At 35.2% G+C, this 22,935-nt stretch overlaps 1 protein-coding gene across 5 annotated transcripts in view; it reads left to right on the top strand.

The window, feature by feature from the left end:
* stxbp4 (syntaxin binding protein 4) overlaps positions 1-22,031 on the top strand; it is a 36,829-nt gene extending 14,798 nt beyond the window's left edge. For 2 of the 5 annotated variants that reach the window (XM_077200529.1, XM_077200527.1), the window contains exons 17-22: positions 6,504-6,680; positions 7,267-7,383; positions 8,780-8,829; positions 10,811-10,929; positions 19,079-19,136; positions 20,868-22,031. In XM_077200529.1, coding sequence (XP_077056644.1) covers positions 6,504-6,680; positions 7,267-7,383; positions 8,780-8,829; positions 10,811-10,929; positions 19,079-19,136; positions 20,868-20,970 — 624 coding nt within the window. In that variant the 3' untranslated portion in view covers positions 20,971-22,031. Of the gene's footprint in view, positions 1-6,503; positions 6,681-7,266; positions 7,384-8,779; positions 8,830-10,810; positions 10,930-13,550; positions 17,118-19,078; positions 19,137-20,867 lie in introns of those variants that run through there. The other 3 variants (XM_077200528.1, XM_077200531.1, XM_077200530.1) reach the window with 3 other exon arrangements.
* The last annotated feature ends 904 nt before the right edge of the window (positions 22,032-22,935 follow it).

Genomic DNA, 22,935 nt, shown 5'->3' with positions numbered 1-22,935 from the left:
CAAGATTAATTTGACTTTAATGGTTTTATTAGACCATTAATAAGATAGCAGTACATTCTGATCCTTCTGCTGCATGTCAATTAAACAAATTTGCCAGTACAGCTAGTCCATGCTGTTGGCACGATTACATTAGATTATGCTTAAGTTTATTAATTTAAAAAAAAAGTTTTGCTTGTATGTGATACAGACATGAATGATACATCGAATCGAGTCAGTAAGACTTTTTCTTTTTTAAAGAAATTATTTTATTCAGCAAAGACACATTCATTTAATCAAAAGTGACAGTAAAGACATGAATGTTACAAAAGATTTCTATTTCAAATAAATGCTGTTCTTTTGAGGTTTCTTTTCAATCCTGCAAAAAATTATCATGATTTCCACAAAAATATTAGGCAACACAACTGTTTTCAACATTGATAATAATAAGAAATTATTCTTGAGCACCAAAGCAGCATATTAGAATGATTTCTGAAGGATCATGTGACACTGAAGAAATGGCTACTAAAAATAAATTACAATTTAATGTATATTAAAATGAAAAATAATTATTTGAAATTTTTATTGTATTTTTGATCATACAGCCTTGATGTCGATAAGAAACTTCTTACTAAAATCTTACTGAAATACTTAAAAAATCTTAGTGACCCCCAACTTTTGATGCGCAGTGCACAATAAAATGGACAACAAATATCCCACAGACTTGCATTGAAAGAGACTCTGGAGATATATCTATAGACCAGAATATCATAGAGACTTGTTGGTCGGCTCTTTTTGATTTTGCCATTAAAGGTACAATCTGTAATTTTTTCGCCGCCAGAGGTCGCTTTTTCAAAACAATAACAAAGACGAAGCTTGATGACGCTATGAAGGAGAATGGAACAGAGGTTGTTTTCACCATGCAGAGATGTATGGAATTCACAAATCATATAAATGATATATCGGCTATTATAAGGAAAGGGAAATAATTAAGGAAGACGAGACTAATGTGGAACAGTATTTCATTGCTATAAAGAAACAACACCCACTAAACAAAAAAACATATGTCTCACATATACAGCAGACTACTGCTTGATTAAACAGATAATACATTCCTTATAAAGATAAATTGGGAGTTTGAAATGAATGATCATATACATGAATATCAGATGATGTCACCAACGTCTCCTCACTGACGTCACTCAATTCTAAAACGTGTCTTCCGCCATCTTGAGTACCTGATTCGGCAAGATCGATATATCAGTCGCAAAGGAACTAGAGCTTATTCTCTGGCCGAGCCCGAACTTGCGGCCCGATATTTCCCGTCACTATCCTCGGGCCGGGCCCTTGATCTAGAGACGTGCACTCCCAATGCAAAAGAGTGCGGCGCGGGACTAGATTTGATGGCCGAGTGCGAGCGGCAATGCACTCTCTGTGTGTGCGCGCGTTGCAGGGAGAATAAAACGATTCGCGGGACTCCCGCAAACTGGAAATGACTATGAATAAAACGTATAAAAACTAATACATTTTTGCAGAAAAGCAACAAGAACTAAAACAAAATAGAAACGATTTACAGGCCAGAGTTTCCTTTTAAAACACGGTTGCAGCGTTGAGCGATGTAGCCAATCACATACATACGTGTTTATTTCTTTAACGCAAAGGCCAATCAGAAGCATTTAAGATAGACTCCCCTCACCGCTCAAAACCTCTATGCTCAAAACGGACTTTTTGTTCAGAGCTCTGTATGCTGACAAATCCTCTAATTGTAACAAACAAAGTGTATATATTATGAAAGATTCATTGTGCAGTCGGCTTAATTGATATTAGCAGAGATGTGAGATCGCGATTAACTGATGTCATCTTTTTAGGAATTATTAATGTAGCGCACTTTGCGCGCAGTCAAAATCCTTCAATCATATCATGCCCAACCATGCACGCAGCTGCTTGCTTTTATGTTATAACAATGGTTTGTGTGTGCAAACTCTCTGTGCAGTGTTCATGTTGTCTGTGAGTGGATGTAAATGATAATGATCTTACGCTAGCTTAAGGGTGTGCGATATCACGATTTATGATCGTGGATTAAAATATATCCACCATCTGCTTTTGAAGAAATGTCGTATCGTGCATTCTATAAGTTGCAGTTCTGGCGCCTCCGTCTCAGCATAGGCTACAACGCGACATATATTCACATCAAATGTTAACGCAGAGGAACGGGACAATGCAGTTCACATAAGTTAATTATTTGCATGTGCTAACAAGTCACTTTGCTGAGTCCGTACACCGCTTCGCACGCGCACTAAGCCTGTCTAACAACAGCGACAAGTTACTGAACTAAGTTCTTTCTAGTCTTATTGCGCGAATACTGTCAAATACACACAGGGTTTACATAAACAAAGTTGGTTATGTATAAAGTGAAACAAACAGAAAATCTGCTTCCTAGCTAATGCCGTCAGTATTGTAGACAGTACTCGGCAGGTACTCAAGATGACGGCAGTCAACTGGAAAAAGAGCGGATGACGTAAGAGGTCATGTGACTGATATTCATGTATAGAGGTTGAGACTTGGGAAAACATATGCACAGGATGTCATAAGGGGATCAACAGTCATAATTGGAAGGAGTTTGACTGGAAAACAAAAGAGGTTTTTTAAAACACCACAGGTGATATCAAAATTTGTGGATAATCCAGAAGTAGAGAAATGTTGGAGGGAGTGTGGGAAGGTAGGAAACCACACACTCATATTTTGGGAATGTCCAAAACATTTTGGCAAGGGGTTAAGGATGAGATTATGAAATTTTTGCATGTAGACCTGCCTTTTACTCCCTTGTATTTTTCGCTTGAAGGAATACCCCAAGATTTTTGTAGTCAAAACCAGAGATATATTCTGCATGTACTCCTATTATGTGCATGAAAAAACAATTAATTGGATGAACAACTTATATCTATGTACAAAATGGAACATATGACTGCCCAACTGAAACTGGACATTTTCATACAAAGTTTGACACCTATTAGTATATATATATTGAGACATTGAGGGTGAACTGATTGGTGTGAAACCTTTACTTAATATATAATTTTCTTTTCTTTTACTATTGTATAGTGTTTTATATATTTTCTTTTACATTTTTTCAATTTTGTATATTTTTTATTTGGGCCACCGTTTTTATTAAGGAATGTTTAGTTTGTTGTTGTAATTTGTTAAAATGTATTAAAAAAAAGTTTAAAAAAAGTATATATATATATATATCAGCTAATAAATGAGTTTTTGTATTACCTGAAAGTTTGATCACACTATTTTGTCATCGCACTGAATTAGTTGCAAGGAATGTGAAATGTAATGCTATATTAGCCTGTTACTGATATGTGACCTGATATGTGTCAAATGATTTGGTGGGTTAATGCTGCGCAGTTTTATACGTTTAAAACAATCGTACTAAAAGTACATTTGAACAAACCCACAGTATTTGCAAGCAATGGCTAAATATTTTTGTGCAACACATACTGTATTTAATTTCACTGCCATAGACTTGGTCACCAGACTTGATAAAAAGCATTACTTAAGTACAAACAAAGTGCAATATAACTGTATTGGATGTGTACAATAAATAATATATATAGTTGCTTACTTGTCCATTAAAACACATGCAAGAGCAGAGTCCCTATCAAGTCCAAGTTTGTCGCGAAGCTATCTCCATCCTGAAAACACCACGCTGATATTGATCCTTGTTTTATTTCTCTAGCCTGCTTGCCTCAGTTGACTATAGTTTTTATTTTTTTATTTTCTGTACCTGCAATCAATAATCGTGAACCATGATGACTGAACTAAACAACAGCGGCGTGCGAGATACTACATGATAGATATATAAATACATATATATCTATACTATAATTTCACTTGTGGTTGACCTTAAGAGATGATCTAAATAAAGAGGAAATTGCAGTTATATCTTTATCAAAGAGACACACTGAATGTTTGGTCAGCTGTTCGAGTCCCTGTGGCGTTTCAATTGGCGTCAGGGTCAATGCAACTTCTGTCTCCCCTTCCCAGAGTGCTTTGCTCCAGTCTGCAGAGGCGCAGCTGCACCCTCTTGGAGCACTACAGAGGGCTCAGTTCGTATCCAGTTCATCATGTTGGAGCGCTAATAGATGTAGTACGTTCCCCGTGGTGTGAAACCAAAGCTTTTTAAAGCCCTGCATGTTTCTGTAAAACTTCGTTCTGTAGTGCTGAATCCTTTCTGCTCTCTTCACCTCCACCCACACGTTACCTTCTATATCTGCCATTAGAGCAACAGGTAGGCTGATGGGCTTTTCAGCATTGAAGCTGTGGGCTTTTAAGCCTCCTCTCTTGCAAGAAATGTGCAGGCAACATCGCTGTCCACGCAGTGCACACCCGGCTACACTAAAGTAAAACGTGTGCGGGGGCAGCCGTGACCGGTGTGAGTTGTGACTTGTGACTGGTCCATTTGACCCTTAAGATGAGAACTCTCCATTTAGATCTTATCTTTGCATTGTGCTCTGGGGTTATTGATACGATAGAGAGAGTATGTTTTGGTCTTTGAAGAGCCCTGCACTGTAAAAAAAAAAACTACGATCAGGGAGGAAGTCAGCCATTTTAAGGGCTGTCTCAATTATAAAATCCTACCAGTGTACTGACATATTCGCTCCATTAAAAGTCCCACAATGCTCTATAAAAACCAGAGAGCATTGATGCTCACCATGTTCCCTTAATTGAAGGTCTTAAGCGCGAAACATAAATCATGTGAGCCAACTCACTACACATAATGACACGCAATAGCTGTTTATAAAAAGCAAACCATTATTTCATTTTATTTCGTAACAAACACATCGCTAGACAGTTAATGAACATAATCTAGCTAACATTTATCATTTATTTACTGCTGAAATGTTTCATGTATATGTAACAAGTAAAGTATTTATCAATAATGTACTTTAAATAACATTGTTTAAATGTCAGAAAGATATCAGTTTTGCTGTTGTTCATAAATGCCAGTAGTGATGTTGTACAATGAGGACGTTGTCATGTCACCGGAAATAGACTCATCACTGTGCCAATGTGCATTGAGCCAGGACTGATTCACCAACTTGGAAGCTAGGGAGCAGATTGAGAAGCAACCTATATTTTGTTTTGTTTTGTTTTCTCATTTGAAGAACATCTTAACATTCTTAAAAAATGACCTAAAAAAAACAATTCGCTTTTGAATCAAAATTGCGTACATTATATTTTGAACGTTCAAAGCAGCACAACTGTTTTCAACACATGATAATAATAAGAAATGTTTCTTGAGCTCCAAATCAGCATATCAGAATGATTTTTGAAAGATGACTGCAATGATTGATCATGTGCTGAAAACACAGCTTGCCATCACAGGAATAAATCACATTTTAAGTATTGCAGTTTATACTTTATTTTTGATCAAATAAATGCAGCCTTGATGAGAATAAGAGACTTCTTTCAAAAAAAATGCAAACATCTTACCGACTCCAAACTTTTGAAATATATACAGTATGTGAATATATAAATTTTGCACTAATGCATCCACTTCTCCTTGAGACTCTAAGGCTTAACACTATCTTCCGAAGTTCATTAAATTCTTATTATTTTTTCCACAGCCACCTCCTCTGTTTCTCACGATTTCCGGGACCGATTTATATGTCCCTTTGAATTTCACATTCTTTGAAAATTACATTAACTGTAACCAATGCACAATCCTTATAATAAACTTCAAATATTCTCCATAATGCATGGACGTTAAATGGTCATAAGTGCTAATTTAAATGCCTCTCTGCTAGAAAAGAGTCAATGTAAGATCCATCATGTCTACTTAAAAGTCAAGTTCTTCTTTCAGTGGGTAATTATCTGTACCCTTTTTATAAGTTATTCCTGGTGTTTGAAATAAGTTAATAGTGCTCATAATGAGTAAAATGTGTTTTCGAGTCTTACTTTAATAGGTCTGCAATATGAAATTCACGCATAATTGTGAACTACCACCCATTGCGCTCATGTTTAGATCCTCCTCATCATAAGATTTTCACATTTTTTTTGTCACCTGTTCATTAAGAGTGCTATCATATCCCACAGCTTCATAATTACAATGACCCGGTTACCTTTCCTTTGTCTGATGACTATTGACTGATGCCGTGCTGACAAGTATCCGATGTTGTTGTGGTTTTCATTAATGCCAAAACACTGTTCGATACCTGTATTATGTAACAGCTTGTTTTACTGGTTATAGTCTTCCAATACCTACAGAAACTTGTTTGCACATGTCTTGTTTTTAAGCCTCTTTAAACAAATCCAAATGTATAAGTTAAAAGAAGCAGAGCTGTGCTTTGTCATGCTGTGGGAAGTCATGGGGGAAGGAGGGGGTGTGAGACTGTACAGGCATTTCTCTTCAAGTGCAATGAGTTTGCAATGTAAGGGGGAAAGAGCCCCTGAGCAATGTAGCGTCCTACTGTACGTGCACTCTCAGCAATGCCGTTCTAAGTGGAACCCCACTGTTGCAGGAAGCAAAATCTGCAATGGAGGAGAGCCGATCCCTGCGGACCCGGATCCATCTGGCAGATGCAGCTCAGAAACAGGCCCGAGGAATGGAGATGGACTACGAGGAGGTTATCCACCTCCTGGAGGCTGAGATAGCTGAAATGAAGTCTCAGAAATCTGAGCAACCCGGCCAGGGCAAGGTATTCCACTTTGAGACTTTTACACTTAGCCTGACTTTCTCCTTTACAATCCACATCCCCTGCATATTCCCACTCCGGGTTTTTCCTTTCTCGTGTACTACAAAAAGTAGGTCACTGTTTGCTTTGTATTATTCAGTAACTGGGCTGATGTGCTGCAAAGGCTTTAACATGATCTTGCAGGGTGACGTGGGCTGATGAGGCTATTTTTGAAATATCTGGCTAGCAACCTTGCATGTCACCAGGATAAACTTTTAATTGATCACAGCATTTATGCTTTTATTTTATTCATAACATGAATTATTATGTAGGATAACATTTTTGTTTTCTTAGTTTCTTTGCAATTGCTTTGCGGAAAAATTGTTATTGCAATTCTGTGTTATTCTTAATTTAGCACACCCTCCTTCAGGAATTAAGCTAAAATATAATTAAGTACTGTATAAAACACTGGACTGACAACACAGTCCAATGTCACATCTCCCGTTTTAATTGCAAATATATATTAGACAATTTGAGAATTCATGCCATTTTAATTTATAGAAAAAAGTAGATTTTGCTGTTAAATATGACAACTCTAATTTTCACACAGGATGATCTACAAGATCTGAAAAAAAGGATCTCTGTACTTGAATGCCAGCTACGGAAGAGTGAAACTGTAAAGAAGGATTTTGAAACCTCTACGGGTAAACTTCTGCAGTTTGTGGAGGTGATGTATATTCATTTTCAATTAAGTTTAACCAACTGCACAATGAATTCACATCCTCTTTTCCTAACAAGGTTTTACCATATAAATTGCTCATGTTGAATGGCTCAGGATGTTAATTTAATTATATTAGGGTTTGCACTTCATATGTTGATTTGTCAAAGAGCAGCCTCACTCTTGTCCAAATGTAGTTTTCTCATTAAACCAGAAAAGCGTAGCCGAAATTGAGTGTCTGGAATGCTCTTCTGATGACAACCATCAACGCAGGCATGAAGTGTGCGAATCTAGTCACACAGGCATAGTGCATCTACTTCATCATTTCAACTGTTCTTACAACTGTTCAAACAACACAGGCAATTTTTTCATTAATAAAAGGGTTAGTGTTAGCAGATAATCTACAGTAACCCTTTTATTAGGCGTCTATGGAAAAAAAGAAAAATGTCAGAACCTATAAAGAACATGACATCAGTGTGCAGCACCAGATTCCCATAAATCAATTAGCACTCTGTTGGACTATGTAAATCGTACACAGGAAAATATCACAGAACTTTTTTTTTAATTAACATTTGCTTTACATCTGTCCACTGTGTAAGATTATAATGGTATATATTCCAGAAGTACATAATGCATAACCACCTCAGTCAGCCCCACTGAATTTATGTTGTCATAAAACAAAAAACATAATGACATTTGAAGAAGACAGTAATATGTAATTATGGTTTGAATGTAGCATTGCACTCTTTATGGTTCATGGCACTTCAGTAACTTGTAAAGATCTGTTCACTGTACAGTGGACACCATGCATCAGATATGATTTTGATTGCAATTTTACTGTTATGTGAATGTGCTTGTATATACAGCATATATGTCACCTGTAAAGCACTGTTTAATAACAATAATAATAATTATTATTGTAATGTATTAGGTCGCAGGAAGATGATGCAGTTTATTCAGCAAAGTAAATAGGATAATCTGACACACGGACAATACCGGATAATCAATGAGGACTCAAGAGGAACTTAAATACACAGGCTAATAATGAGCGGAATACAATGAATACTATCATGGCAACAGATTAGTGACGGGAAATAGAACTATAGAAAGGGAAACATGACTGAAGTGAAATAAGCTAAAAGTCCATGAAAACGGAACTAAACGCACATTGTGACAATTATTACAATAAATACCCATTATAATTATTATTAATAATTAAAAATATTTTACTTTGTGCTAGTAGTAATAGTATCTATAGTAATGGTATTATAAACTATATAGTAATAATAATAATCATATAAAAGTAGTTTATTATTATTATTAAAAATAAAAATTGCACTGTTAAATCTTTATCTATATCATTAAATCATTCTAATCTAATCACCTGCATTTTAAAACCCCACAGGCTGTCCAAGGCTTCCTGTCCGAAAACCAAAGCGGTCCAAGAGGCTATAGGTGAGATCATTATTCTTGTACTCACGTCAGTCTTTTGTTAAGATAAATAGGCAGACCTATTTATTCTAATGACAGCAATACTACACTTCGCTAGCAACAGGTGTGTAGAAAAGAGTGATTTAATAACAAAGACACTTTACACAGTCATTAAAATTTGCCTTTGATATTCTAGGAGGCCGTGTATTCACGAGTGTGTAAATCGTAACTTGTGGAGTCTTGTGCCGCCTTTTTCTATTATAAGAGAGACTTTGGTGGCACAGACAGACAGTGATAGTTAATGACTAGAGGTCAGTACAACACCTTCCTGTGGCAGTGATGTTGATTTGGTCCAATCAACATGCCCCCCTGCATTTTCTGCCCTTTTTCCCCACTAATGATCATCCCCACCAACCGAAGAGGCTGCTGTGCCTTCGTCTATTAGGGCTTTGAAATATTGCACATGTCCTCATAAATCAAAATGAAGGCTGTCAGCAATTTGCTGCCCTGAGTGTGTGTATGAGGTTTTTCTTTTTTGAGAGGGGGTGCATGATGTTAAATGACCTTCGGTTGAGCTTCTACTCTAACTTGAATGCATCCAGTGAATGATGGATAATTATTTACATGCTAAATATGTATACATTTGCATGTTTTCTCAGGCCCATTTCACATTAGATGCGTAAGCATTTTTGAGTTAACATGAAAAATAACTAATTTCACCATAAAATCATATAAGAGAGGTGTTCCGTGTTTCTGTCACCATATGACTGTGAAAAAAATACACAAAAACACATTATTGCCTGGAGTTTCTTCCCCCTAACCTCAAAAGCATGTTTAAATGATTAAAACTAGAGGTATATCTTAACTTTATCATAAAAACTACATATATACAGCATGGAAAGTGCATTAAAATAGAAAACAGTGTCACAATATTATGGTTATTTAATTTTGATTTTGTAAATGCAGCCTTGGTGAGCATAGGAAACTTCTTTCAAAAACATTTAAAAAAATCTTTACGACCCAAAACATTTGAATGGTAGTGTAAATAAAATAATTCTGTCATAGAAAATCAGGATTATTGGGCTACATTAACAAACAGCCGATACATTACAATATTACTAACAAGATATAGCATATTGCTCTGAAAATGGCATTCTACATAAATTTATCACACATTAATATTCTAATTAATAATTTTCTGTTTCTTGTAATATATTCCAATCAGTTGCTATGTTTTCCAAGTAATTCACTAAGTTTCAAATCAGGCTGTGCAGCAAATCTTAAATATGTTTGAAACACATGCAATAATTCATCAGTCTAGTCCAATTCATTGCAGTTTTGACCTGAAAGTGTGGTAGTTTCATAATATGTTTTCATAACACTGGTCCATCCATGTCAGTGGGTCTGAATCCCCTTCCCGAAAATCCACATTTATTAGAGTCATGCTGGGCTCTTCTTTTATGCCAGTCTGCCCAGCATGCTGTGTTCATTTCAGGTTGTATGCAGTGTACTTTTATAACAAGTCAAACCGGACTGACACAGTTTTTAACCTGAGAGTGTTGTTTTTCGTGAGAACAGTTTTTATTAAAAATTAAGCTACACTTTATTTCGATGGTCCCCTTTAGACATTCTGTTGACTATAACATTGCACCTACATGTCAACTAACTCTCATTAGAGTATTAGATGAGTATTAGTAAACTGTGGGGGTTAGTAGATTAAGTTGACATGTACTTGCAAAGTTACTTCTAGTCAGTAGAATGTCTGTTGGAGGACCATCTAAAAAAAGTGTTAGCAGATATTAAGCACGGTCTATTAATACTCTAATGAGAGTTAGTTGACATGTAGGTGCAATGTTACTTATAGTCAACAGAATGTCGAAAGGGGACCATCAAAATGAAGTGTTATCTATCAAAGGGTTTGGCGGAAGTTAGGTTAAGGTTATTGCTGTAAGAAATTTTAGACATTTGAACTTGCTAACATCTTTACAACGCATTGTTCTCCCAGCGATCCGAAGTTGGCCACACAGAAGAAACCACCCTGGACTGCATCTGCTCTTGCTGCGGAAGCTAAAGAACTAACTCATGCTGTCAGAAGACTTCTAGAGCTGGACTGTAAGTATACAGGTATGCTTTCTGCTTTAACATGAAAAACAAACATCACACCATCTACCTGTCATGTAAAAAAATGTATCTTACAGCACCAGCAATTTGAGCTGAACTGTTCTGGATAAGATGTTATCATTCCTTATTAAAAGGTGGATGAATAATATTATCTGTTAACAAAACTCTATTACAACAAAAACAGACTCTGGCAACAGCTTTGGGTTATGATCTTATTTTTAAAATGACTTTTTGACTTTGGTTTACCCTAAGAGCCACACTCGGTCTCCCTGATCCCATTCAGCTTTGTAATTCTCAGGAAAATATGTAGCTTTCCTTCCAGCAATGTTTGACCTTAGGCAAATTCATCTAATGACCTGTCGATGTCAAAACATTGGCAGTCTTTCCATAATTCCATCTCATTTTGAGTTTATTAAACCTGACGTCATTATGACCAAAATACTGCTTATTGTTCACATTTATTGAACCTTTTAAACATTTGTTATGGAACTTCTTTCTCCTTTTACAGCAGACAACCTAGTGATCTACATTTAAGTACATTTAATTATCTGCTAATAATATTGTATAACCATCTTAATCATGAAATCTAAGCGATTTTGATGTATATAGTGAAAAAATAGGTCAATCCCATTAGAAAAGGTGTATTTGCTGCTAATACAAACCTTGTAGATCTGGTTTACCTCACTGCTGAAAACGTTGCCTGGATACAAAGCTGCTAAAAAAGCAATCGTCTGTTTTTTCTCGCAATTGTATATAATTTCAAAGGCTACACAAAGATGTACATTTAGAATACACATTTAGAAATGTGTCATTGGTGAAATAACATGTAAACTAAAATGCATTTTTTTAAGTTTTTTTATACACAACAATGATTGTTCATGTCATCTTGATTTGACTGGCAGTGTTTACTAAAAGAAAGAATACAATCTTGTTGGCCTAGTTAAATTGATCCAGCTTGTCAAAACATTACTGATATTGGTCCATCCAAAGCACAGTTCCTGAAAAAAAACAACAACAATAAGAAGCTGCCTTTTCTTTCTAAAGGTTTTTTTCCTAATTAACACTGGATGTCCTATTCAGCCTCATAAAACTGAGTCATGAAGTAGAATGTCAGGTATTAAAAAGAGATCTTATCGTGAGATTTAATAATAATATAGTCGGATAGTAATGTTAACTGAAGTATCCTGTTCATTGTATCTCAAGAAAGCATGTTGATTGTATTCCTGCTTACAGAGCGGCATGATGTTCTTGCATGTTAAAGGAAACGGACAGTTCACGGATTCGCTGCAACTCAGACAAAACAGCATCTCTGGCCTCCTCTTTCACTGAATACATGGTCTAAACAATGAGGTTAATCAATGATGGCCTCGTTTTTCATCCATTTTCTCTTTTTGTCAAATCGCTTTTGAGTGAACATTCTCTGCAGGGAATATTTTTGTGAATTTGAATAGTGATTAAATTCACCTGAGAGTTCCTTCAAGATTGAAAGCTCCAAATGAAATCATAAATAAAAAATAAAAAAATTAATTTGTCAACTATCAGTCTGAATTTTTAAGGTGTTTACACGACAACGATGTACTAAAAACAGACGACAACGTTGTCAAAACGATCCCCATTCAAACTGATCTGAAAATGACTAAAAAGGCTGGATTGTGCATGCCAGGCCATTAGTTGGTGATGTCACTTTGTCAAGAAACACCCCGCGAACACGTAATACGCATGCACATGACGTCACCGTTTTCACAAATTCACGTTTTTGTTTTTACATGGATACGGTAAAGGCATAGTTTTCAAAACCTTGCAGTTTGAAAACCGTTTTCAAAAGCTTGCGTTTTCAGGCCCCCAAAACGCAGTTGTCGTGAAAATGAACGGCCAAAACGCATAAGTTTTTTGTTTTCAGTTGACTGTGCTCCCTCAGTGCAGGACACATCCTCCTTAAAGTGATAGTTTACTCAAAAATGAAAATTCTGTCACCATTTACTCACCCTCATCTTGTTCCCAACCTGTATGACTTGATTTCTTCTGTGGAACTAAAAATATTTTGAAAAATACATTTTTTTTTTCAAACAATGAAAGTAAATTGGGTCCAAAATAACATTGGATCCCATTGACTTTCATTGTATTAACAATACAAAAAAGAGAGAGAGAGAGGGAGGGAGAGACAATTTCAGGATATCTTCATTTGTGATCCAGATTTAGAAATGACACAAAATGATGACAGAATTTTCCTTTATATTCATGTGAACTATCCCTTTAAAATCAGCATGAAACTGAAGCATCTCGAACAAGTAATAATGTAAGACTGGATTTGAATTTGTGCATCAGGTTTATTATTTGGTTTCCTATTGCTGTGATCTCATGTGAGTGACAGGTTGTCCCACCCTCGCATCATCGGAGAAGTAATGAGATGTTATCTTGATTAAAAATCCGAGGGCACATATTTTATAAAATAATAACAATGATGTGCACGGATAAATCATTTATAACAAGTACTGCAGTATTCCATAAAATAATAAGAATTGTCAATTTTGATTTTAAAGTCTGTCTATAAAATATAATTTGACAAATGGGAAGATTTAACAACTGTTTGTTTCTACTATTTCTTGGTAACTTAAATTTCCAAGGTACCAAATGATGCACAAAAAACGGAGAGAGATGGACAGATGGATGGATTAAGGGAAGATAGAAGACTCCTGGGTTCAAAGGATCAGCTGAGGGAGGGAAGAAAGATCTAAACTGATTGCTTAGGGGACTGAAAACATGTTCCACACACCTGGCAGCATGTGACCTCTCAGCAAGTGATGCTCACGTTTTTCTCAGCAAGTGATGCTTCACGTTTTGTTTGAATGCTGCCCTACTGACGAGGCAGGCTTTGAGTTACACATGGAGGGCCACCCTCCTCACACTGATTGAAAGCAAAGAGAGCAACCTCAGCCCAGCACAGAGACAAGCTGTGGTTTCCACGTGATGGATATTCTTTCAGCCTTGTGACAGGCTGCGTACCGCTCTGTGTCTCATCATTAAGACAGAGGGGGAGACATACTTTTGAATAAGGATTTATGATAGAAAAATTGGCTAAAATAAGGTTGCACACACCTTATTTCATAATTTAAAGGGTTAGTTCACCCAAAAAATGGAAATTGTCATCATTTACTCATTTGTTTCAAAGCTGTATTATTCAGTTTCTTCTACAGACAACAAAAGAAGGCCTTTTGAAGAACGTTAGAGACATTTTTCAACATATCTTATTTTGTGTTCAACAGAAAAAAGAAAGTCGGACAGGTTTGGAATGACATGAAGAAGAGTAAATGATGACAGAATTTTCACACTGTCCCTTTAAGAGAGAATCAATTTTGGGAAAGCTTCTGCTGCTCATCCCAATCATATCTGATTTACTGAGGCGTAATTTGAGGCAGATGAAATTGCCTTTTCAGTATCGTAGTGTTGATCTAGTGAAATCATTCACTCTTGGTTACTAGAGCAAGGCCTTTAGATAACAAAGAGTTGATTGAATTAAAGAGGCATGTGATGAGCTATACTCTGTTACTGTGTCCCAAGGGTTTCTGGTCACTGTGGATGCGTCAGAACACTCAATACAAAAAAAAGCTCAATCTCACTAAGCTGTAGAATTCTCAATTGGGTTGACGGCCACTAGAAATAATTGAGTTGACGGCCACTAGAAATACAGATGAACGTAAGTTTTAGAAAACATCATTCTGTTTTAAGTCACTTTTTTCCTGAAGGCTGATAAAGACAACACCAGAAAATTAGGTAAAATAAACCAAGGTTTGGGAGTGTTTCATTATGAAAGCCCAGTTTCACTTATGGTTTGTAAAGGTTATGTAAATGTTAGAAACAAACGTTCTTATATATAAAAAAAAAAGTTTTTGGAACGTTCTAATAACATTATATACATTCTCATAATGTTGAGGGAAAACGTTCAAAAATAATCAATAAATATCAACAACATATGTTTTTAAATTGCTTTAACTTTAATAGTTATACAAGATTCAACTAATTTAAGTCAGTTTAATGTAAATTAAGATCGTACTTTAAGGAAGCAACTTTTTTTAAGGTGTAGAACTACATTCTTGGAACGTCCTAATGATATTTTACTTGATGAACATTTTCCTAACGTTGAGAGAAAACGTTGTTAGAACAACATTCTCAGAAAGTCTTGTTTTCAGAATGTTTGTATAAAACTTTGTGAGAACAATTTTAATGAAACATCCTTACATTGTTATTTGTCAAAGTCAAATGTTTTGTATAGCGCTTCTCAGAATACACAATGTTTCAAAGCAGCTTTACAGAAAATCAGAATGTTATAATGTTTATAATATCTTAATATCTTCATGCCATATAGTCGCATTTAGCATATTCCCAGCTAAGAGGAAGCGTTCTCAGAACTTGGGCTAACATTCTGGCAAGGTTCTCTCAAAGTTATGAACAATCTTTCTTCAACATTAACAGAACGTTTGTTCAAAGTTATCTGGTCTTCTCAAACATTCTTAAAACGTTAGCACAAAAACGTGATTTATACCACGTTCATGCATTTTTTGTAATGTTTTAGTTGGACGTTCATCTAACACTTTTTATACTTGTTTGATCATTAAAGAGAATTGAAGAGAAGAGAACATGAAGTCACAAGACACATGCATAAGAAACAAACAATGCATGAAAGTAGTAGGCTAATATGAAATATACAGGCCAGCAGTTATAATACACTGACTTCACTGAACCAATGCATTACATTAAGCAATCAGGACTTCAAACTTCCCCTTCTGTAACAGCATTTCATCTAATTCTGAACTAAATTCTCTCATTGTCATTCTAATACTCACAATTTTATTCCACACCATTTTTAAAAGAGTCCAGACAACATCCAGACAGCCGTTACATGGTCTTCAGCCTGAAAGCATTCAGAATTACAAAGCATTTAGTTTGAAACTCCATATGAAACAGTTCATACAGAACACAATTTTGTGGTGTTTTCTTTTTTCTATTGTGTGGTTTTCCACATGTCTTGCTAGATTTGACTTGTGTTCTGTCTAGGTGTATGTTTGAGTTTGTGCTATTTTTTCCCTTGTTTAACTTGGTGGGGTTGTGTTTTTTTATGTTTAGAATTGTAATCTTTGCTATTTACGATAAGATGTTTTGGACTGTGTACTTTGCAGAGACTCTTACACAGTATAGTTATACAGTAAGATGTGAATCTTAAAGTAAAGTCTTATCTGTTATTTTTGTAATTCAAATATTTAATACACTTAGAGACTTGTATACTCTGGAAAAATGTAAACATACGTATACAATTATAAATGATGAAAAATGTTTGCTTCGTGTCAGAAATAACGTTTTGATATAAAAAAAATTAAATGATAGAATGGAATGTTCCTCAAATGTTTACATAAGCCAGGAAAAAACATTCTTTATATTAAAAAAAACTGAACGTTTAAAAAAACATTCAGAAATAAAGTTTTCGTAACTTATTGGAAATGTTAGCAAAACATACAAATGGAATAGAAAACAAGGCCGAAACATCATAGACATTAAGGATCCCCCAATAATTAGAAATGGCCAGATAGTCTGTTTGTTTATTATGCTAACACTTTAGTTTACGGTCCAATTCTAACTATTAACAAGTTACTTATTAGCATGCATATTACTAGGATATTGGCTGTTTATAAAGCACATATTAATGCCTTATTCTGAATGACAATATTCTACATCGTTTAATCCTTCCCAATACTTAAACTTAACAACTACCTTTTTAACTAAGCAGTAATTAGGAGTTAATTGAGGCAAAAGTCATAGTTAATAGTTAGTTAAACTTGAGAACTGGACCCTATACTAAAGTGTGACCGAAATGTTAAATGACCAACAGCGATGACCAGTGATGCAAACTATTTTTTTGTCAAACATTTGTTTTGGCTAAATCATTTCACAGTGTGATTCATGTAATTCATAACTCAATGTGGTGTGACAAACATTTTTCTGTTTCGTGTTTCGACAGTCATACCAATAAGAGTGAATAGTGCATATTTTAAAATAAAAATATTATTCTCAAATAGTTCAAATTGATTATTTTATAGAAATTCTTATTCTTGTTCTTTTACTCTTTGTTTCCCCTTCTTTTTCTTTTTTGTTATTACCTTGAATCCATTAAAATCCTTTAAGTCCCCTTGTGGTGAAAATCAAGTTTTTAATGTTGTTTATATGTTTTTAATATGCTTTAAGACAAACCATGTGCAAATTCATAAGTCAACACAATTGCTGAGTATTTTCTCCTTAAAACTGCAGTGAACCAAAGACAGTCTCAAAAACCCGGTTTGAAATCGCTGGTGTTTTACAACTACCTTGTAAGCAATCATGTCAATGTGTGATCGTCAACGAGTGGATCTCTGAGCTGGTGTGAGTGAGTGGAGGCGGGGTTAATTAGCATTTCATAGAATCTCGTATACTAAATGAGGCAAGGGTGTAGAGTTACATTCAAGCTATTTTAAGGCCTAAAGGATTTTTTTTTTTCAGGCAATTTTAAAAAAAAAATAATTTTGGTGATCAAAGATGAATTTTAAGGGATACACTTATTGACTACAGGAGGACTTTAATTAATTCCTATAAAAAGACATACGCCCCTCCCCCAAAATAAATAAAATAAAATTGGTCCCACCCCCAATATTCAAGAAATGGCCAGTGACATAATGATAAATGGAAAATTGATTGTAAGCCAAAAAAAAATTATACATTTCCATTCATTTGTTAGTGGAAACGTTAGAATACTCAAAATTTATTGCAAATTTCCATGGGCACTATACAGAATATGTAGCCAGGGATATTTGTTTGTAGAAATTTGAGATCGCATAAATTATCATTTGGCCTTTCCTACCAAATGTTGATTGTTTGTGAAATCTAGACAGTGGGATACTGTGTGTGTTATTTTCATCATCATTTTTTTTTTATAATAAGATCATGTTTCTGATGAGACAGCCATTATAAAGTCATGTCAAGGCATTGTGTATGTCAGCAGACTTACTGTCAATAGCACTTCCTGCATGTACAGAGGGAGTGTCAAGATCAAATTCTGCCAGGGATTTGTTAACTTTTTTTTCTTTCTTTGGTGGACCATACTAATGAGATTCTGACCCGTCTCATATCTAGCCTTCAATAGAGTCTGCTAAAAAATTTTTGACTGAGGTCCATTAATTAAAGCCTGGCACACATCCATCCTCTATCAGAAGTGTTTTCATTTCCAAAGCTGTGCATCAAAGATAAAAAAGTGCTTTTGTGTGCCAATGGAGTTATACAAAATTCCAAATCCATTGGAAGCTTCTGTAATTTTATTTGCTTCCATTTGATTCTTATACTTTCATGAAAATAGCTTTTCGGAATATGCAGATATGCTGGGACATTTAGCATATTCATATCTGACCTCATAGTTGCTAGGAAATTCTCACTGTTTCTGGCCTTTCAAGATCAAGAGGATCAGCGAGAAATGTTGCAATGCCATTTTCTTTTTCATTTTGGCTTCAGACTATCTTGTATATTGTCCTCACATAGAGTAAATTAAAGGGTTAGTTCACCCAAAAATGAAAATTATGTCATTAATGACTCACCCTCATGTCGTTCCAAGCCCGTAAGACGTCCGTTCATCTTCGGAACACAGTTTAAGATATTTTAGATTCAGTCCGAGAGCTTTTTTTCCCTCCATTGAAAATCTATGTACGGTATACTGTCCTTGTCCAGAAAGGCAATAAAGACATCATCAAAGTAGTCCACGTGATCTCAGTGGGTTAGTTAGAATTTTTTGAAGAGAATACAATGCTGAATAAAGTCATAGTTTTTGTTATTTTTGGAACAAAATGTATTTTCGATGCTTCAAAAAATTCTAACTAACCCCCTGAGGTCACGTGGACTACTTTGATGATGTCTTTATTGCCTTTCTGGACAAGGACAGTATACCGTACATAGATTTTCAATGGAGGGACAGAAAACTCTCGGACTAAATCTAAAATATCTTAAACTGTGTTCCGAGGATGAACGGACGTCTTACGGGCTTGGAACGACATGAGGGTGAGTCATTAATGACATAATTTTCATTTTTGGGTGAACTAACTCTTTAATCTGATTTCTCTGACACTTTTTTTTTCCTTCACAGGTTTACCGTATGGCTGGGAGGAGGCGTACACTACAGATGGAGTGAAGTACTACATAAAGTAAGTCATGAGTCCGCTTCAATTATACAATTGCACACTTGCATAAATTCTGAAATTCATTTCCTTTGTTTCTGCCCCCTTTCCTGAAAGTAAATAGCAGCACTCATGTTTTGAAGGGTACTTCATAAGAGATGCACAGTTTGACCTAAAGTAAACATTCTCAATATACACATTAAAAAGATCCACACTACAACCAACTATTCTGAACAAAATGACGCAAAATTGCAGATATTGCTGTTTTGCTTTGAAAGCAGCTGACTCTTTGTATTGTTATTGACAAAATGTATGTAACCTCATCTCTAGAGACAAGAAACACATCTCCCCTTCCCATGAGTATGTTCTTTTATTTGCATAACTTTCAAAAGGGTGATGTATTTCTGCAATATTGAACTAGTCTGTTTTGAGAGTCGCACGCAACACCACACCCATGAGTCCAGCATTCTCCATTACACCAGCACCAGCACCAGAGCATTCATCTCCATGCACAAAATGCCCTATGCATGTTTGTAGGTGTACTGTATGAACCATTCAAAAGTTTGGGGTCCGTAAGAAATTCATACTTTTATTCAGCGAGGATGCATTAAATTGATTGAAAGTAACAGTAAATACTTTTACATTGTAAATTATATTTCAAATTAATGCTGTTCTATTGAACGTTCTATTCATCATGGAAATCCTTTAAAAAATACACACAAAAAATGAACCAGTACGACTAATTGCAACATAATAAGAAATGTTTCTTAACTCTCTCCCCACCAGCGTTATTTTTAAATTGCCACTTGAATGTGGGTAGGTTTCATAAAAAAATCAACATTTGGAACAAAAAGCTGAGAAAATCGTGTTTTTTGTCAAAGACTATGTGCATAAGCAATGCTTTTATCGCTTGTTTCTGCTTCTCTTTTGCCTGTTTTGATCCAGAGATTCTGTACTCTTTCACAAGATGCGAAACAGCTGCTGTATAACACTGAAAACACAAAAAGCCGGAAAAAATTTCATCAATGGCTGGGAAGCATTGGCTGCATCCGAATTCACATACTCTCTTCAGTATTCTTAAGTAATTATTTCACGACCGCTAAAAAACTATGCACTATATACAGTAGTATGAGTGTGTGTAGTATGAATGTAATTCAAATGTACTACATTCACCATACTGTCTTTATCAAGTGACCTATGTTGCTTCACTGTCATTCACAAATCCCGAGGCCTCATGGGATAATACAATGTCCATCGTATGCACACTTCGGAATCTCGCCGGAAGTAGTAGGTTATCCGGGTACTTTTTGCCTACTCTTTTAGTAGTGTGAATTCGGACATACTTATTTTTCTACATGCTGTCTTTCACCTACTATATAGTTGGGAAGTATGCGATTTCGGATGCAGACGTTGTCTCATAAATGACGGAAAATTCCATGCATGGCGGGGAAAGAGTTAAGCACAAATCAGCATCTTATAATAATTTCTGAAGGATCATGTGTCACGAGAGTAAATTCTGTTGAAAATTCAGCTTTTCCAATGGAAGAATAAATTACGTATTCAAATATTTTAAAATAGATAATTGCGATTTTAAATTGAAAAAACAACTTTTTGATTAAATAACTGCAGCCTTGGTGAGCACAAGATACTTCTTCCAATAACATTCAAAAATCTCACCGACCCCAAACTTTTGAATGGTAGTGTCTCTCTTTTAATCAAGTTTTAATTTATTAATTGGATGTTTATTTTTTCCTCCAGTCACAAAACTCAGACAACATCATGGACGCACCCTGTAATGAGATCTTTGGGTCTGTCAGAACCAAGAACGAATGACCAAACCCTGAACTCTCCAGAAGCCTAGACTGATTCCGAAGACTTGGTGCACAATTCTACTTCTTTCTGCTAAAAAACAAAAAAACAACCCAGTGCATAAAAGAAAATGATATGTGCATTTTAAAAAATGACAATCAGAAAAAAATCACCACATTCACTAAATGTATCTACAGGGCCCCACTCATGACTTGCAGACAAAAAAAATATGTATATCGTGGCCATGAATTAAGAATTCGTTACATGATATTATGTCCACATGTCATGTGCAGGGCTCCGTATGAATCTGACTTTCAACATTAGTTGATATCTAACTGATATTGAAATATGTAGCAAATACTCCAAAGCTCTTTGATGGTTTAAGAATTCACATTTGAGTTTTCCTTGTTTTTGTCTGTCTACTGTTTTTCTGACATTTTAGGAATTTCCCCTCATGTTATTCCCTGACCTCTTTCTATTCTGTACCTTGACAAAAACAATGGACAGACCCAATCTGTTTTTCGAAAAAGTCAAACATAATTGCACTTGTTTGAAGTCAAAAGACGAGGCCTCTTCGGTGAAGCAGGAACTTTGGAAGAACACTGTGAGTTAATCAGGATGGACTGCTTCTGTGATGTTCATTCTGTTTGGCTTGTGTTTGCTGTTACTTTGATCCACTATTTGTGAAAGCATTTGTTCATAGATTTGTTGAAACAGGAAGTTATTTTCTTCTTCAAACGTCCTCGAACCAGCTCTGCGACAGTTCTTCAGGAATCATTTGCAGGGGTTCACTATTATTGTTCTTCATATAAAGATGCATTTTTAATTCTGCTGTTATCCTTAGTGGACTTTCTAGTCATTATACATATAACTGTGAAAGTGTCTTCTCTTGCAGGTGCAATTAGTTCTGCGCTTCCATTAGATATGTGAGTTTAACGTACCCTAAGCCTTATGTGTACAATTTCTTGGAAAACACAACTTGGCAAATCCACTCTGCCTAACAGCATTAATTTAGCCTCAGAGATCTCTTTATGGTAGATCATGAAGAGTTATTTTGTTCCTTTAATGTGAATACTTTTGTGGTTGTATTAAAGATCGACTGATAAAAACCCATCCACATGTTTTGCCTTTTAAAAGAATATTAGCGGGATCTGTCTATTTCAGGTTGAGCGTGCACTTCACAAGCACTTTACACCCTTGGCAAGAAATATTGATTTCCCCCCCCCCTCCATGCCACGGCAGGTACTTTTATACAGTATAGATGCTTCCAGGAAATGTTAAATCACATAAATGTTCTTGCATCTTAAAACAGTAAAAACAGTCCTAATTATGAATTATTAACTATTACAGTAGCCTAAATACTGAACACTAATAATACTCTGTTATAATATTTTAAATAAAAACACTGAGCAAAAAGTCTTTCAGCAAAGTCCTTTGATAGAACTTACTGCAAATATCTTTTATTCAAAATATAATGCATGATTGCACTCATTCTAGTGCTGTCAAAACGATTAGATCATGTTCAATCAATTCTATATATATATATATATATATATATATATATATATATACATACACATATTATATAAACACTTTTATTTTGATTTGACAGCACTAGAATAAAGGTTTATGGCCATTAGAATGATAAAAAAAATGCTAAAAATTCATGTTCAATTCGTATTGTCATTGTCTGAAAGTATTTTGTAAATGTTTTCATATGCGATATTTTGGAGAGCATCATTTTCATGAAAATGTCCTATAAAATAATAATAATTACAATAACAGTAAATAGAGTACGACTATTCTGAAGCAGACCATATTTTCTTTCATAAGTGAAATTCATATCTTTTTGCTTGAGATTTTGTTATTTGATGATGTCAGATTGCTAAAAAAAACAATAACATATTTCAGGAAGTAAAAGCCTAGACATTAGCCAGTTTTGGTGCGATGTGTCCCCTTAAAAGATATCAAAGATGACAGTAATGATAATGAATTAATAATTCCAGAGTATTATAGG

This window comes from Siphateles boraxobius, unplaced genomic scaffold (assembly GCF_051911475.1).
Source record: "Siphateles boraxobius isolate OS27281-9 unplaced genomic scaffold, OSU_SipBor_1 46, whole genome shotgun sequence".
Taxonomy (NCBI): domain Eukaryota; kingdom Metazoa; phylum Chordata; class Actinopteri; order Cypriniformes; family Leuciscidae; genus Siphateles; species Siphateles boraxobius.
The sequence above is the reverse complement of the archived record's forward strand: the minus strand, read 5'-3'. Positions and strand labels throughout refer to the sequence as shown.